We start from the raw sequence: 18169 nt of genomic DNA, 5'->3' as shown, positions 1-18169 counted from the left end.
GTAACTTGGGCTTGGGTAAATATTTTGCTGGTACAGAGGGATTGAGCCTCGCATGAGAGCCCTGTGGGAGAAGATGGGCCTGCACAGGACAGAGGGAACTGGGGTGCCCCGTGAGGTTATTTGCATCAGAGTCTTTTCTTTGACCTCTTTTCTCCTGGGATCTGGGTGATGTCATACTTAGAGAACAGCTTCCCACCCCTCCTCCTTCCCATGTGTATTTACTTAAATTAACCCTGAACTTTAAGAAGGTGAGATATACTTGTGTGGTGGTAGTGGTGTGAGAATAAACTATCAATGTGGTATTTGCCCTCCTCTGATGCCTGTTCTCAAGTTCTAGGTTGGGACAAGTTACAGAGAGAGTTGTGTCCATGGTGAAGATTCATTCCAAGTGGATAACTTGGAATGAATATCCAAACTGTTCTCTCCCAATATTTACCGGGAGATCGCCTTTGAAAAGCATGCATGAGGCATGGAAAGGAAAATGCTTGGATGTCAAATGCATTTTTCAGTAATCTATTTTTAACAAAAGTTTTGGTTTAAGTTATGGAATTTTATTCCCCTGGGGTAGAATTTAAATTTGTTAAATTGACTCTTTTTATTTATCAGTATAAATTCTCTAGTGGCTGATGTTTGGAACTGGTTTTGAAGATTCAGCTGTACTTCATCCAATAGAGACTCTTCCCTAGACAGAATCTCTGCATAATCCATTTTGACCTTAGGACCAGGTGTTTCTGCATTCTTTAAAAGGGCTTCTCCTCAGAATAACATTTTTGGTGTACAGATTTTCCTTCCCCACATTTGTTGTATTCCTAGGAATTCTCTGCAGTGCGAGTTATGACATCTCATATATTGCTGGGTGCTTACCAAAATTCATTATTTCATACAGCTTCTCTCCTGTGTAGGTTTTCTGATGTACAATGAGGTGTATTTTCTTGCTGATGGCTTTTCCACATTAGTGCTTTAGCAGGGTTTTTCTGCTACATTAACTCTTAAGAGAACAATGAGCTCTCATCTCCAAATGGGGTTTTCCTGTATTTGTTGTTTTCTTGCTCTTTCTCTCAGTATAAATTCTGTGTTGTGCAGTGAGTCTTGACTTCTAATTGGAAACCTTTCCACAGTTTTTACATTTTTGTGGTTTTCCCCACTCTGAATTCTGTGACTTAGAATTTGGATTATTTCTTAGTAAAAGCTTTTCCACGTTTAGAGGATTTCTTCACCCACCCCCCACCCCACCATGTGAAGTTTCTGACTTAGAGTCCTGGCTTCCTGCTGAAGACTTTAACACCTCCCAATTTCCCTCAGACTGGTCTCTCTGATGTGAATTCTTTGAGGCACAGTGAGTTCTGTCTTCTGGCCTTCTCACATTCAGTCCACTCATAGAAGAGGCACGCACCATTCTGTGTGCAGTGGGGGCATCCTCTATTGCCAAAGGCATTGTCATATTTAGTACATTTGTGAGACTTCTCTCCTTTCTGAATTCGCTAATGTGTATAAAGGTCTGACTCCTGGAAGAGGGCTTTCCCACATTCAGTGTGTACATAAGATCTCTCCCTTGGATCATTTCTTCACTGTTCAGTGGGGATTGACAGATCCCTGCAGGGTTTTCCATGTGATTTGCACACATATTGGAGTTTGCCTTCCCCAGTATCCAATCAATTTGAACCCCTGAAAAAAAGTTTTTTTCTCCAAAATTTGTGGAATTTATAAGGCATTCTGCCTGTGTGTTCCCTTCTCTGTTGAATAAGAGCTGGGCTATACTTGTAGGCTTTCTCACATTCATGGCCCTTGAATGATTTCTCCTCTGTGTGGATTATATGTTCCAGTGAAAATGGGGTTCTGGTTGCTGGCTTTTCCACCTTAGAATCCCAGTATTTTCTGCAGCTTGAGTTCTCTAAAGCAGAGTAAGATTACATTTTGATACAAGCTTTTATTCAGTACATCCAATGTGTTGAGATTTGTACAGGAGGGATTTTTAAAATGTTTTTTAACCCCAACAAAACAGCTTTATTGAGATATAATTGACATACAATAAACTGCATGTAGAAGGTTCAATTTAATATGTCTTAGCATATGTAACTATTCATGAAATCATCACAATAATCAAGATAATGAATAAATTCATAATTTAGAAAACTTTCATTATGCCCTTGTAACCTCCCCCTAGGAAAGATTTTTTTAATATTATTTATATTCTTATTCATTTTCATAGTGTGATTTTCTTGGGGATACATTCACTACAACTTTGTCACATTTATTACATTTTGTGATCTTTGGAAAATTCTCTGAAATTCATTACAGTCATTGTCTCTCACTTTACTCAGTAATTTCTTATTAAATAAATGTAACTTTTCCTAAAAGTTTGATTTGGGATTTCTGTTGCTTCTGTATATAGTTATTGATTTGCAAAATTCCCTCTAAGATGGAATAAAATGCACGATTCCAAGTGAATGTTTCTACCATCCTTTTATAGAAAGAAGCCTCTTGAGGAATATTCTGTCATACTGACATATTTGCATCTAAATATGAAATATTCCCAAGGGTAACTATTTCCCACCTCTTGGGCTTTTAGGGGGAAGTCGCCTCCAGCACAGACATGACAGAGTACTGAAATCTATGACAAATAGGTTGGGAGTTTCAGAGACACCATTTTAATCTGTGAAGCAAGGTGTATGAATAGAGATAGGCTTGGAGAAGGAAATGGCCACCCACTCCAGTACTCTTGCCTGGAGAATCCCATGGACAGAGGAGCTTGATGGCCTACAGTCCATGGGGTCACAAAGAGTCGGACACGACTGAGTGACTGGGCTTTCCAGGTGGCACTAATGGTAAAGGACCCGCTTGCCAATGCAGGAGAGGTAAGAGACGTAGGTTCAATCCCTGGATAGGGAAGATACCTAGAAGAGGGCATGGTAACCCACCTCAGTATTCTTGCCTGGAGAATCCCATTGACAGAGCAGCCTGCTGGGCTACAATCCATGGGGTCGCAAAAAGTCAGACTCAACTAAGGTAACTTAGCATCCATGCACAGCTCTGAAAGGGGAAGACTGAGCGGGAGGATTGGATGAAAAAAGGCAAACAGGGGTGCAGAGAGGCACTAATGGTGACGGGACTGGATTTGGACATGTTAAGCCTCATCATTTCATTCACGGATTACTATTCAGGACACTAGTCTTTCTGCTCCCTGTGTTTCCCTCCTTTCATCCTACACACTGGTGTCACAATCATCATGCCAGAGCACCAACTCCCCACATTTACAGGAGCACTGCGGCGGGTCCTGCCTTCCCCCAGCACCTGCATCAGGCTGTGACTATTCTGTTTCACCTGCAGACTCGGAAGCAGAAGTCACAGGAGGGGTCACAGGAAGGGTGCAGCAGCCTAGAGGATCATGGCCTCGTGCACTGCTCACTGACATAATCTGACAGATCAAGTACCATTCGGTTATTCTACCAAAGCTCTTGAGTGTTGAATTTACCTGTAGTATCAGCTTCTGAGTTTTTTTCCATTCTGGGAAAATTTTCAGGGAAATTTTCCAGGATCCACAGACATTGTCTTGCCCCTTCCATCATATACTTCCTTCCGTCAGCTTTCACATCTTGAATTGTACAGCATTAAGGTTAAGACATTTTGAGGTCAGTTCCAGCTCTGCAACTTGCTAGATGGATGACCTTGGGCAAGATAATTGGCCTCTGCCGTAGCTGGTCTCCTTAACGATCTCCGTGTGCATGCATGCCAAGTCACTTCAGTTGTGTCTGACTCTTTGCAATTCTATGGACTATAGCCTGCCAGGTTCCCCTGTCCTTGTGATTCTCCAGGCAAGAATACTGGACTGGGTTGCCATTTCCTCCTCCAGGGGATCTTCCCAGCCCGGGGATCGAACCCACATCTTTTACATCTCCTACACTGGCAGGCAGGTTCTTTACCACTAGCGCCACCTGGGAAGCCCTGATTATTGACCCATTTATCTACTACTGACCCTCCTAGTCCTACCAATCACTGTCCATACAGACCCTACTCACTAAGCAGAGTCCTCAAGTGACCAGTCCCAACACCCCATCTCAGCCCCCTGGCCCTCTGATTTATTGATCTCTACGGACTTCTCATTCATTGTTGCTCCAACAATTATCATTGGATTTTTACTCCATGCTAAGCACCTGGGATACATCAGTTTATAAAATAGACAAGGATTGTCTCCTTCATGAAACTTACATACTAGTGGTGGAGACAAACAATAAATAATACATGAGATAAATAAATCACATATTAGGAGGTGATAAAGTGCTGTGGATAAAAGGAAACAGAGCAAGGCAGGGAGAATGGAAAAGGCCAGAGGGGATGGGCTGCAATAAAGTGGTGAAGTGTAAGCTTCTTTGAAAAGGTGGGACTTGGAGGAAGTAGGGTGTGAGCTATGGAATTACCTGGGGGAAGAAGGGTCTAGCCACAGAGCAGCCAGTGCAGCGGCCCTAGGGCGAGGGTGTGCCTGTAGGTTTGAGGACCCAGTCAAGAGCCTGGCTTGGTTGGAGCAGGTTTGAGAGAAGGAAACAATGTGAAAAAGCTAGGTGAGGTGTATCAGTAAGAGCTCTCCAGGGAAACAGAACCAATAGAACACACTGGTTTCTCTGGAGAACCCTGATAGATAGATTACAGAGATATAGAGAATATAGTACATATAGATAAAAGATAGGCTAACGAACAGATCTATCTATCATCTTTGTAACTAGCTGCCTATCTAACCTGTACCCAATCGAATGTGTGTACTATCTTTCTATGTGTGTGTAATTCTTCATGTCAAGAGATAAATTTTAAGAAATGGCTCCCATGATTGTGGGGGCTGGCAAGTTGGAAATCTGTAGAGCAGGTGGCAGTTTGGAAGCTCAGGCAGTAGCTGATGCTGTAGTCTTGAGGCAGAATCTCTTTTCCACCTGGAAACATGAATTGTTGCTTCCAGGGCTGTCAACACTGGGTGATTAGATGAGGCCCACTAACATTACTGAAGACACTCACGTCTCTCCCCTTGAAGTACACTGGTGGTATGAACCATAGCTACAGAATACCTTTATGACAACGCGTTGATTAGTGTTTGACTGAATCAGTGGGCTTCCCTGATAGCTCAGTTGGTAAAGAATCCGCCTGCAGTGCAGGAGACCCCGGTTCGATTCCTGGGTTGGGAAAATCCCCTGGGGAAAATCCCCTGGAGAAGGGATAGGCTACCCACTCCAGTATTCTGGCCTAGAGAATTCCATGGACTGTATAGTTCGTGGGGTCGCAAAGAGTCGGACACGACTGAGCAAATTTCAGTTTCAGTTTGACTGAATAGCTGAGTATATAACCTAGCCAAGTGGACTTAGAAAACTACCACATGAGATAATGAGGGTGATCATATGGAGCCCCGCGGGCCATTATAATTACAGACTTGCCTTTATTCTAGGGGAGAGGAGGAGACATTGGAGGGTTCCATGGGAGGGCTTTAAAAGAGGAGCGAGATGGTTAAGTTGAAAGGAACACTCTGGTTGCTGAGTTAGGAATATCTCAGAGACACCTTTTGTGCATGAGTCTTTTCACAGTGTATTACATGCAGACTAGTGTGGTGGACACATTCATTCATTGAAATAACACTGTTCTCAGTCACGTATGCATTAGCATTCTTAGAGACACCTTTTGATGTCACCTTACACATGGAGGAAGATGATAAAAAGAAGAGAGAAAAGAGGTGAGCAGACGGCTCTAGCAGCCAGAATGACAAGGTCTCCAACCCGTGACAGAACAGCTTAGCGGTCTGGTTTCTAGACTCAAAAATACTTCACATTTAAAATGCTTACTTCAACACTGTGATTTAGGACAACTCACAGATTCCTAATCTATACAGTGAGTGTGATAATCGTATCCAGCTGATGGATAACCATTTGTCTCCACAAACCCGGGAGTTTGTATAAATTTCTTGACACGATGTGCTATCAGAGCCTGACTGAAAGTATATGTTCAGTGAATATTACCTATGTGAACATACCTATTACTCTATGATGGCATGAATAAAAATGACTAGAAAGGGTAAGAAAAGCTGATGGTTATAGGAAACCTGAAAGATGAAGAGGCGCATCATGACCAGCTTCTCAAGCAATAGCCACAGACACTTTCTCTATTGATACTATCATTTAACTCAGATGAATTATTGGAACAGCTGCATAACTGGACTCTCAAGATCCAGTCTCCCCCTAACCTCAGGCATCCGCAATATTTTCCTACCACAGGATCTGTCAGAGTAGGGCTAAAGATACAAATAGCTGCCTTTTTTTAGCACCTCCACAGGTATTCCTGATAACCATCTTTGCTAACAAACCACTTTTCCAGTCAATAAGTGTAATTATGATATTCTCTTCACTTATTCGAGTCTATCCCCATTGCCCACTTAATAAGTTTAAACATATAACATTGGTAACAAAAGCCCCTTAAGATCTATCCTCAGACTACATCCTCTTTGACAAAGAATGGCAGAAATAATATAATTGGATAGGATATTTAAAATTCTCTGGTCTGCTCTTTTTTTTTTTTAATCAGTAAAGAAACTGAAGACTAGAATATATAAGATTTGCCCAAAGTTACACAGCTAGGAAATTCCAGAAATGAAAGGCAAATCTATGTCTCCAAGAGCATCACCCCTATAAAAACACAAGACTCTCCCGAAAGTATCCATGCACAGCGTCCTCCACATTGCTTACCACTTGATTCCAGTTTTAAAGATCTTACTGTACATAGCCAAGTTTCATGAAGACTTTGCCGGCACTTCCGGTATTTCTGTGAACTCCGACAAGGATTTGTTCTCATATCCTCGTGGTGCCTCGTACACTGTGGCTGCTTATTATGGTTCATAATGAGCATATACGGTTCATTCACCTTTTTTACTCCCCAGTGACTCTGAACATTCATAATTCAAATCTCAGGAGAAAAATATTTGCAAATATATTAAATTTAAATCCTTCATTTTTAAAAACAATTCTCACCTCTAAAAAAATAAAATGGGTAAAACACAGTATTAGAACCAATAGCAGAACTGTGTGAACAATCACATTAAGACGGAGGACTTACTTCTACTGACACGAAGACTCAGTCATTTTCATTCAGTATGTATTCATCTCAGAATTGTTTTCACACACGTTTCATAACATACAGGCGCACAGTAACATCAGAGGCACTATGATTAACCAATCAAGGTTGGCCCCTTTAGAACTGGTCAAAATTTAACTTCACGTTAGGTTAAAAAAATATTATATGATTTCTTCCAAATCATGTACCATAGTTTTCTGGAAACACATATTTTCCAAAAACAGGTTACTGAATCTCCTTGTTTACATGAAAGCCAGACACTTCTTATAACTATTCTATGCCAACTTAAAACATTTCTTGCCTAAAAGATAATTTCCATGTAATATACTGACCTATGGAAAGATTTGGATTTGCTACACGGTTAGGTTTCAATGTTGATACCTGGATATTAATGCCAATTTTAACTTTTAATATAATGTTAAATTTGCACAAGAGTCTCTCATGAAGACTGAATGCTTACAAGTAGTAGGTAAAGAAGAGAGGTATAGTATGCCTGGGCAGAGGCAGAGAAAACAAAAAGTTACTTAAGTCCATCAATGTCGACATTGCTTTGCCAACAAAGGTCCTTCTAGTCAAAGCTATGGTTTTCCCAGTAGTCACATATAGATGTGAGATTTGGACTATAAAGAAAGCTGAGCACCAAAGAACTGATGCTTTTGAACTGTGGTGTTGGAGAAGACTCTTTTTAAAATATATATATATATATTTATTTAAATTGGAGGCTAATTACTTTATATTGAATTGGTTTTGCCATACATTGACATGAATCCACCATAGGTGTACATGTGTTCCCCATCCTGAACTCCCTTCCCACCTCCCTCCCCATCCCATCCCTCTGGGTCATCCCAGCGCACCAGCCCTGAGCACCCTGTCTCATGCATCGAACCTGGACTGGCGATCTGTTTCACACATGATAATACACGTTTCAATGCTATTCTCCCAGATTACCCCACCCTCGCCCTCTCCCACAGAGTCCAAAAGACTGTTCTATGCATCTGTGTCTCTTTTGCTGTCTCATGTACAGGGTTATCATCACCATCTTTCTAAATTCCATATATATGCATTAGTATACTATATTGGTGTTTTTCTTTCTGGCTTACCTCACTCTGTATAATAGGCTCCAGTTTCACCCACCTCATTAGAACTGATTCAAATGTATTCTTTTTAATGGCTGAGTAATTCTCCATTGTGTATATGTACCACAGCTTTCTTATCCCTTCATCTGCTGATGGACATCTAGGTTGCTTCCATGTCTTGGTTATTATAAACAGTGCTGCAATGAACACTGGGGCCCACATGTCTCTTTCAATTCTGGTTTCCTTGGTGTGTATGCCCAGCAGTGGGATTGCTGGGTCATACAGCAGTTCTATTTCTAGTTTTTTAAGGAATCTCCACACTGTTCCCTATAGTGGCTGTAGGAGAAGACTCTCGAGAGTCCCTTGGACTTCAAGGAGATCAAACCTGTCAATCCTAAAGGAAATCAGTCCTGAATATTCACTGGAAGGACTGATGCTGAAGCTGAAACTCCAATACTTTGGCCACTTGATGTGAAGAACTGACTCCTTGGATAAGACCCTGATGCTGGGAAAGATTGAAGGCAGGAGAAGAAGGGGACGACAGAGGATGAGATGGTTGGATGGCATCACCAACTCGATGGACATGAGTTTGAGCAAGCTCCAGGAGTTGGTGATGGACAAGGGAAGCCTGACGTGCTGCACTCTTTGCATGCCACAATGAGTTGGACATGACGGAACTGAACTGAACTGAACTGAACACCTCTACACTCACACCAGATGCGGAAAGCCATCAACAGACACCTATGCACTAGGAATGAGAAAAGAGGATAGTTTTTTTCTTAAAGACACTGACTGGGAAAGACTGAGGTCTTAGATACAGGAGTAGGACATGGGAGGGTGCAGGAGTGAGGAATTGAACTAGAAACAAAGGTATTGTTTACAAATCTACTTAGAGAAAAATGCATTGCTTCTTACCCACTCTTGGAATTCTATAATCAATCAACTACTAATCTGAAACAAAGGCAGGATGAAGACATATTCAGACATGCAAGGATGTAAAGTTCATCTCTTATGTTTCCTTAGAATGCTTTTGGAGAATATCCTCCAACAAAAACTACAGAGTCAAGCAAGGAAGAATACATGGGATCCAAGAGGCAATGGATCCAATCCAAGAAACTAGTGAAGAGAAGATCTAGTTGGAAGTTCAGTTCAGTCACTCAGTTGTGTCCAACTCTTTGCGACCCCATGGACTGCAGCACACCAGGCTTCCCTGTCCATCATCAACTCCTGGAGCTTGCTCAAACTCATGTCCATCAAGGCAGTGATGCCATCCAACCATCTCATCCTCTGTCGTCCCCTGTAGGCAATTTAGAAAGCAAGTAATCTAAATCAGAGGAGGACCAAGGAGTCCAAATGGAGGACTACAGTGTAAAAGTGAAGTAAGTAGAAAAAATGGCTGATTCATATGACAATACATCTGAAAAAATTAAGGATCTGTGGAAATTAATGTAAACAAAACATTCAGGTGATTAACTTAGGAAAAACACAATGCTGTATAAAGATAAAATTTTTATTCTAGGTTCCAGTTCTGCATAATATGGAGTAAGTAGACTCCATTCTCTCTCTCTTCCTCTGAATGCTGCTATAAAACCTGGACAAAAACCATGGAATAGCTATTTAAGGACTCTAGAAAATAAGTGATAACAGGCATATTTGGGGATAAATCTAAAACCTGAATATCCCTAGTTTGAAACCTGGCCTTGGGCACCAGGTTTTCAACAGAGTTCCACAATAATCCCTCAAGTTCTGGATCAAGATAAGGATCTTAGAAAGATCCTTATAAGAAAATTCACCATAATCCTTCTTTTTTTCCTTTGTTCTCTCATGCCTCAGTCCCAGGCAGTTTGGGGGAAGAAAAATATGATTTTGGATATGTTAAGATTGAGATCTCAATTAGACATCCTAGTGGAGACCTTGAGTAAGCTGTTACATACATGAATCTGGGTTACACTGTAGATGCCCATGCTGAACATTAAGACTGGTTGGGAGTCCTCAATCTGTCCTCAGTCTGCAGATGGTATTTTAAACCATTCATTTGCATGAATATAAAGAAAAAAGAGAAGAGGTCAGAGGGTAGAATGGTACTAAGCAGTCAGGGAGAGGAGAGAGAACTGTCAGAAGATGTTATTACCATGGAACAGTAGGAAGAAAGTAGGAGGAAACAGCAGCCCAGTAACGCAGGAGGAAACCAAAGAAAATGTGTTGATCTAAAGCCAAGTAAGAGGCTTCCCAGGTGGCTCTGCTGCTGCTGCTGCTGCTGCTAAGTCACTTCAGTCATGTCTGACTCTGTGCGACCCCATAGACGGCAGCCCACCAGGCTCCACAGTCCCTGGGATTCTCCAGGCAAGAACACTGGAGTGGGTTGCCATTTCCTTCTCCAACGCATGAAAGTGAAAGGGAAGTCGCTTCAGTCGTGCCCGACTCTTTGTGACCCCATGGACTGCAGCCCACCAGGCTCCTCTGTCCATGGGACTTTCCAGGCAAGAGTACTGGAGTGGGTTGCCATTGCCTTCTCCGACACCCACTCTTAGTGATATCTAATTAGATCACCAGGCAGCTTGCACATCTTAACCACTGAATACTTTTCTCACTTATTTTCAGAAGGACACACTGATTAGTAATTCTTATGGAAACTTTTTTTTTCCCTGAGGATAGTGATGTGTGTGTACAGGGTAAGACAAAGAATGAGGGACATGTCCATACAACCAAACCCCGGCATGGGCAAAGAGCCCTCATGAGCACAATGGAGATGCCCTTGAGTGATAGAAATAGTAGAGCCTTGTATTTTTCTTCCCTTCACAAATTGATATAAAAATATCGAAAGTAAAAATAGGATCCAAAATATATTTATCAGGAGTTGAGGTGGGCACCTTCCCACTGCAGGATAAAGCAGGTAGGAGTGGTTATTTCCAGATTGTCCTGGTGGCTAATCCAGCATGGGCGGGTAGAGCAAAGTACAAAGAGGGTAAGGAAGGGAAAAGAATTCAGACAGCTACAGGCTGTGCAGTCTTAGATTACATTCACATGTAGGGAACTAAACATGGTTGTTTTCTCAACCAAAGGCATGCATGCAGTTTAGAGCTATTTGTTCCAAGACTCTGAGGCTGGAAGCCCTGGTCTGCTGCAAGGTCAAGGTGCCATTTTAAGCACAGTCACTGAATACGGAGAAAGGCAACATCTTGATGAGGTGCTGCTCTCTAGCTAGGCAAACTCACCAGGGAGAACTCAGGTGCAAAATGAATCAGCTGGCGATGAGGAAGTCCTGATGAGAGAATTTGAGTGGGGAAACTTGGAGAAATTATTTTTCCCTCAGGAGCTGGCACTTTCAGTAGCTATTCATGGGAGCCTGGAGACATTGAAGAATATAACAAAAAGTCTACAGGCTAATTCTCTACTCAAACACTTCCCCAGCCAGAGTAGAATTGGTACTTCCAAGGGCAATTCCAAAAATCACTGGGCAATTCCAAAGTGCCCTAGGAAAGCACTGGTATGGGAGATGGGTTCTAGGTCTGCTTCTGTGTCTGTTTCCTAGAGTCCAGGTGAATGGGATGGGTACACTGGCTCAGCACTTCCTCTGCCACATGTTCAGACTCATTATTTTGAGATGGTATAGATGTTGGTGTGCTGGGAAGTGTTTGCGCCACCATGGAGTAGTGAGGGGTGGGCCGGATGTGCTGAGCATGGAGGGTCCCAGGGATCCTCATCTTCTGTCTCAGTGTCTATCAGCAAAGCTAGAAAATCGAGTTGCAGAATGAACTGCTCCATCTCGGAGGCCTGGGTAAAGAAAAGCCCCTGTCAGTAATTGCTCAACTCTTTTCTAACACCATGCAGACTGCCTGGCAGAAGCGAAGGTGGCTGAGGGACTCTAAGTCAGAGTTCTCAAAAATGCACTTTTGGGGTTAAGCCAAAGGTCAGACTGCTGGCGTGCAGAGTCAGACTACTTCAGATTTTAAAAGTACAAAATAGCACCCAGGCAACTTTTGGCTCCCTTAGTTGAGAAGGTCATACATAAGGTGTTAATAATGTGGCAGAATAAAGTCACTGCTAATAGTCAGGTCAGATGAATCATAAATACATCCAAGTCGGCTCAGGCATTTCTAATAGGCCATTTATTTTTGCCTTCCCAGACAAGGGAGTGACTAGTCATCTCAGAGGTCTAATTTCATGAAGACCCAAGCCTAGCAGGAGTGGTCTCAGGGAAAATGGACTGTCATTGGGTGGAGGGCCATCAGACTGCACTAATGCTGGGAGGACAGCTGCTGCAGCTGTCACTGGAATGAGTGGCAGCAGGAACCTTAGCCCAAAGGCAAGCAAACACCAAGGGGCAACAGCTCTTATTAAAAGCAAAAGGATCGCAGACATTCTGACTGGTGTGAAGTGGTACCTCATTGTGGTTTTGATTTGCATTTCTCTAATAATGAGTGACGTTGAGCATCTTTTCATGTGTTTGTTAGCCATCCGTATGTCTTCTTTGGAGCAATGTCGATTTAGTTCTTTGGCCCATTTTTTGATTGGGTCGTTTATTTTTCTGGAATTGAGCTGCATAAGTTGCTTATATATTTTTGAGATTAGTTGTTTGTCAGTTGCTTCATTTGCTATTATTTTCTCCCATTCAGAAGGCTGTCTTTTCACTTTGCTTATATTTTCCTTTGTTGTGCAGAAGCTTTTAATTTTAATTAGATCCCATTTGTTTATTTTTGCTTTTATTTCCAGTAATCTGGGAGGTGGATCATAGAGGATCCTGCTGTGATTTATGTCTGAGAGTGTTTTGCCTATATTCTCCTCTAGGAGTTTTATAGTTTCTGGTCTTACATTTAGATCTTTAATCCATTTTGAGTTTATTTTTGTGTATGGTGTTAGAAAGTGATCTAGTTTCATTCTTTTACAAGTGGTTGACCAGTTTTCCCAGCACCACTTGTTAAAGAGATTGTCTTTACTCCATTGTATATTCTTGCCTCCTTTGTCAAAGATAAGGTGTCCATATGTGTGTGGATATCTCTGGGCTTTCTATTTTGTTCCATTGATCTATATTTCTGTCTTTGTGCCAGTACCATACTGTCTTGATGACTGTGGCTTCAATAAATGCTGGAGAGGGTGTGGAGAAAAGGGAACCCTCCTACACTGTTGGTGGGAATGCAAACTAGTATAGCCACTTTGGAGAACAGTGTGGAGATTCCTTAAAAAATTACAAATAGAACTACCTTATGACCCAGCAATCCCACTGCTGGGCATATACACCGAGGAAACCAGAACTGAAAGAGACGCATGTACCCCAATGTTCATCGCAGCACTGTTTATAATAGCCAGGACATGGAAACAACCTAGATGTCCATCAGCAGATGAATGGATAAGAAAGCTGTGGTACATATACACAATGGAGTATTACTCAGCCATTAAAAAGAATACATTTGAATCAGTTCTGATGAGACGGATGAAACTGGAGCCGATTATACAGAGTGAAGTAAGCCAGAAAGAAAAACACCAATACAGTATACTAACACATATATATGGAATTTAGAAAGATGGCAATGACGACCCTGTATGCAAGACAGCAAAAAAGACAGATGTGTATAACGGACTTTTGGACTCAGAGGGAGAGGGAGAGGGTGGGATGATTTGGGAGAATGGCATTGTAACATGTATACGATCATGTAAGAATCAAATCGCCAGTCTATGTCTGACGCAGGATACAGCATGCTTGGGGCTGGTGCACGGTGATGACCCAGAGAGATGTTATGGGGAGGGAGGTGGGAGGGGGGTTCATGTTTGGGAACGCATGTACACCCGTGGTGGATTCATGTCAATGTATGGCAAAACCAATACAGTATTGTAAAGTAAAATAAAGTAAAAAAGAAAAAAGCAAAAGGAAGAACTCAGCTGAGAAATGTGTTTCTTGTGAGGGATTCAAGGTAAGGAGGTAACAGGACCAGCGGGACACAGGGATAGGACTGAAAGCAGATCTCTGCAGCAGTGAGCAGTTTTCCAAGTTTATTGTTGGATCTGGGGCTTGCCAGCCATGAGAAGCTACAGATGAACATGTATGGGCCCAGGGCACGGTGGATTCCACGCAACCTCTTGAAATTCTGCTCCACCTGCAGCTCACCCGGGGAGAAAGGATGAGTTGTTGATCACCTAACAGGAGATAGCAACTCACGTAGGTGGCCTTTATTAGGTGGTGGCTGAATTTAGAGAATTTGGGGCTTTAAAGCTACTGGAAGCTTCCAAGTCTATGTTCAACCTGAAGTCCTGACTCCACCATCACAAAGAATATCCTCTCCTGTAACTTGGAGCTAAGGTACAGCTTTCATGGGGGCTGGCAGGTCACCCAACTTGATGGAGAGCACTTTCACAGACCAGGAACCTGCCACACAGCTTCCCAGATGACAGCTGACATGCTCTTCCACCTTCATGCCTTGTAGCATGCTCCAGCCTGCAATAGTGTGGGCTCCCCATTCTTTGTGATGGGGAAGGGGAGATGCCATGAGGGGCTGAGTTTGAAGGCACATGGATGTTATTCTATCTGTGATTTCTACTGACAGCACTGAAGAATTAAAGATAGTGAGGGAACTGTACCTGCAGGGCTAGAGTATCACTCCGACTTCTGGGAGCGGCCCCTGCCAGAGAATGTCACAGTGCTGCTGATCACTCCATGGAATTACTCAGCACGCTGCTCAGTACTGTCAGAATGGGCTAATCTTTACATGGTAGAATACCCAGGTGGCGGAGAGGAAATGGCAACTTTTAAGTGCAAAATCAGAAATTCAAAGCTCTCTCCATCTTCTGTGAACACAGAGTTGATACCTTCAGAAAAGTGGACAACAGGAAGGCAAGGACCAGGATCCAGCAGTTCAATATTCTGGGAGCAACAAATACACTCTAATGCAGCGGATACAGAGGACTGCCCAGCCAAAGGAAAGGGTGGTTAAGAGCACTCTGACAACCCGCCTGAAACTCTAACCTCAGCAGTTGCACATCATGAAATGGCAAGTCACAGAAGCAGAGTTGGCCCAGAACACCTCTAGGTTTTAGAATCATCACACCCAAAGTTGAGCATGCCCCTGACTGCCATGTGTAGAGTACTACAATGCAGAACAATTGGAAGAAAATGTCTGCACAGAATGTGTCCCTAATTTAGGGATTATCCAAGAGTGAGAGTCAAGCTGAAGCCCAGAGGAACTGGGTAACTCAGGAATTTAGATCAGCCTCTGCCTTCCAGACAGGGGTCCCATGTTCTGAAAGCTGGGTTTAGCGCAATATCCAGAATCATGAGAGCTGTGTATGAGGTCAAGTCACCAGTCCTCAAGAGCAAACTGGGTGGTAGTAATTGATGTGATGCTACCAATTAGGAGTTGCTAAATCAAATAAGGACACACTGTTCAAATGAATTATCCCAGGAGAAGAATACAAGTAAGAAGCTAGTGGACATATGAACCAGGGAAGTCTGACAAAAGGTGGTTTGAAGCAGAAGGCAGGAAGCATAATTTAACTCCTGGGCCAATGCATAGATAACTGCACTTTCTTTACACTGGTGTCAGCTGTAGGGGGTGAAGAAAACAAAGGGTTCCATTCAAGGTAGAAAGCCTCCTACAAGTAAAGTAAAATGCTTATAGACCATTTTCTTTTTTGTTCCTTTGCTTCTCAACCTTAATTTTTACAATTTTATAATTTCTCTTAATGGTGAACATTAGTTCACCATAGAAATTATTCTGTTGTTAATGAAGGTCCATTCTGGTTCTGATACTTGGTAATTCAGACTAATTAAATATCACTGCTATTCAACCAAGATACTTCCTGAAGTATGAAGAGTGTTTGCCATTCTTAAGGTCTCAAAACCCATACTAGTGTGAACCTTGATTCTCAGTAAAAACAAAATGACTATCTTCAAGTAAGCTTTCACGGTTATTCTCCTGCATTCAATAATTAATGCACTCAGTCTCAAGGCTCTTCCATGTCACTTTTCTCCTATATGATGTCTCTGATGCTGAATGAGGTTTGCAGTCTGGTTAAAAGCTTTCCCACATTTATTACATTTATAGGGTTTCTCTCCTGTGTGAATCCTCTGATGTTGAGTCAGGTGTGTACTTCGGATAAAGGCTTTCCCACAGATTTTACATTTGTAAGGTTTTTCTCTGGTATGAATTCTCTTATGCTGAGTGAGGGCTGAATGGTCGCTGAAGGCTTTCTCACATATATTACATGTATAAGGCTTCTCCCCTGTATGAATTCTCTGATGTTGGGCTAGGGCTGATTGGTCCCTGAAGGCTTTCTCACACAAACCACATCTGTAAGGTTTCTCCCCAGTATGAATTTTCCGATGTCGGGCAAAGGATGAATTATCCCTGAACGCTTTCCCACATTCATTACATTTATAAGGTTTCTCTCCGGTATGAATCCTTTGATGTTCAGTAAGGGAAGAGTTCACCCTGAAGGCCTTTCCACATTCATTACATTCAAAAGGCTTCTCTCCAGTGTGAATTCTCTGATGCTGAAGAAAACTTGTACTCTGATTGAAGGCTTTCCCACATTCATTACATTTATAGGGTTTCTCTCCACTATGAATATTCTGGTGTTTGGTAAGATGTGCCCTACACACAAAGGCTTTGTCACATATATTACATTTAAAAGGTTTCTCTCCAGTATGTATTCTGTGATGGTGGGCAAGGTGTATGTTTCGGATAAAAGCTTTTCCACATAAGTTGCATTCAAAAGGTTTCTCTCCAGTATGAATTTTCTGATGATAAGTAAGTGAGGAGCTCACTGAGAAGGCCTTGCCACATTCCTTACATTCATATGGCTTCTCACCAGTGTGAATTCTTTGGTGATGGATGAGGTGTGTGCTCTGGTGAAAGGCCTTCCCACATTCTCTACATTCATATCGCTTCTCTTTAATAACAATTTTCTGATTTGCATTAAGTTTTTCACTATGAATCTTCTGATGTTTATTGAGGGTTGAACTCTTAGTGAAGACTTTTCCACACTCGATACATTCAAAGGCTTTTTTGCTAGACTGAAATCCCTGACTCTGAACAAAAGATGAGTTCATGGTGCCATGTTTTCCAGATTCATCACATTTCTGGTCACCAACCACAGATGAAGTTTTCTCATGAGCAAGCACCACTTGCTTCAAGTTTATCTCCTGGCCTCCATGCTGCCATTCCAACAGGCTATCATATTTCCAGCAACTATCTCTAGTGAATCTTTCCTTTATCATCCACTGACCCAATTCTCCTTCAGGAATATCTGTCTTGAGAATAGATTTCTTATTCATAGGTGTAATCACCCAGTCTGAAAGACATTAAAAATAAACATGTCTGTTTTATCATAGTAAAACATCTAGTTGGGATAAGTACATGACCTCATTTATAATGCTAACAAGGAAGTTGCAATTTTGAAGACTTCTTGAAATGAATACAGAAAAAGGGGAGAAGAGGTGGATAGAAGACATGGCAGGACTGGGTTGATCAAATATACTATGTATGAAGCAGGAAAATTTGGAGATGGCATTCACAAGTCATAGGCCTGAGTAAAATATTTATTTTCTTTGTGATTACAGAGAAGTTACCTGAATTTTAAAGTCTCAAAAAACCTATACAGACAGCAATATGCTAACAGATAAGGAAAAAAACAACAACATGCATCTTATCTATTTTAGTGATATGGGCTTTAAAATAACCTAGATGTGGCCTTAAGAAACCACTGCAACTAGAGGTCAACACCTGGTAGAAAAAAAGTTCAGCTTTCAGAATAACTACTAAAATCAGCATTTATGTTCTGTAAACTCATTTCAGCATTCAGATGGAAAACAAAAAGTTAGGCTGTGAAACACTGATATCTACTAATAAAGTTAGGACTTTCTGCTGTGGTAAGGGCTTCCCAGGTGGCACTAGTGGTAAAGAACCTGCCTGCCAATGCAGGAGATAGAAGTGACACTGGTTTGATCCCTGGGTCGGGAAGACTCCCTTGAGGAGGAAATGGCAACCCACTCCAGTATTCTT

At 42.0% G+C, this 18169-nt stretch overlaps 1 protein-coding gene across 3 annotated transcripts in view; it reads right to left on the bottom strand.

Moving 5' to 3' along the window:
* LOC102176218 (zinc finger protein 2 homolog) overlaps nt 13983-18169 on the bottom strand; it is a 48345-nt gene continuing 44158 nt past the window's right edge. For all 3 annotated transcript variants that reach the window (XM_018051570.1, XM_018051571.1, XM_018051572.1), the window contains one exon: nt 13983-17459. In XM_018051570.1, the coding sequence (XP_017907059.1) occupies nt 16126-17459 (1334 nt within the window). In that variant the 3' untranslated portion in view covers nt 13983-16125. The remainder of the gene's footprint in view (nt 17460-18169) is intronic.

This window comes from Capra hircus, chromosome 7 (genome assembly GCF_001704415.2).
Source record: "Capra hircus breed San Clemente chromosome 7, ASM170441v1, whole genome shotgun sequence".
NCBI classification, from domain to species: domain Eukaryota; kingdom Metazoa; phylum Chordata; class Mammalia; order Artiodactyla; family Bovidae; genus Capra; species Capra hircus.
Note: the sequence above shows the minus strand (reverse complement) of the source record. Positions and strands in the feature narration are given on the sequence as shown.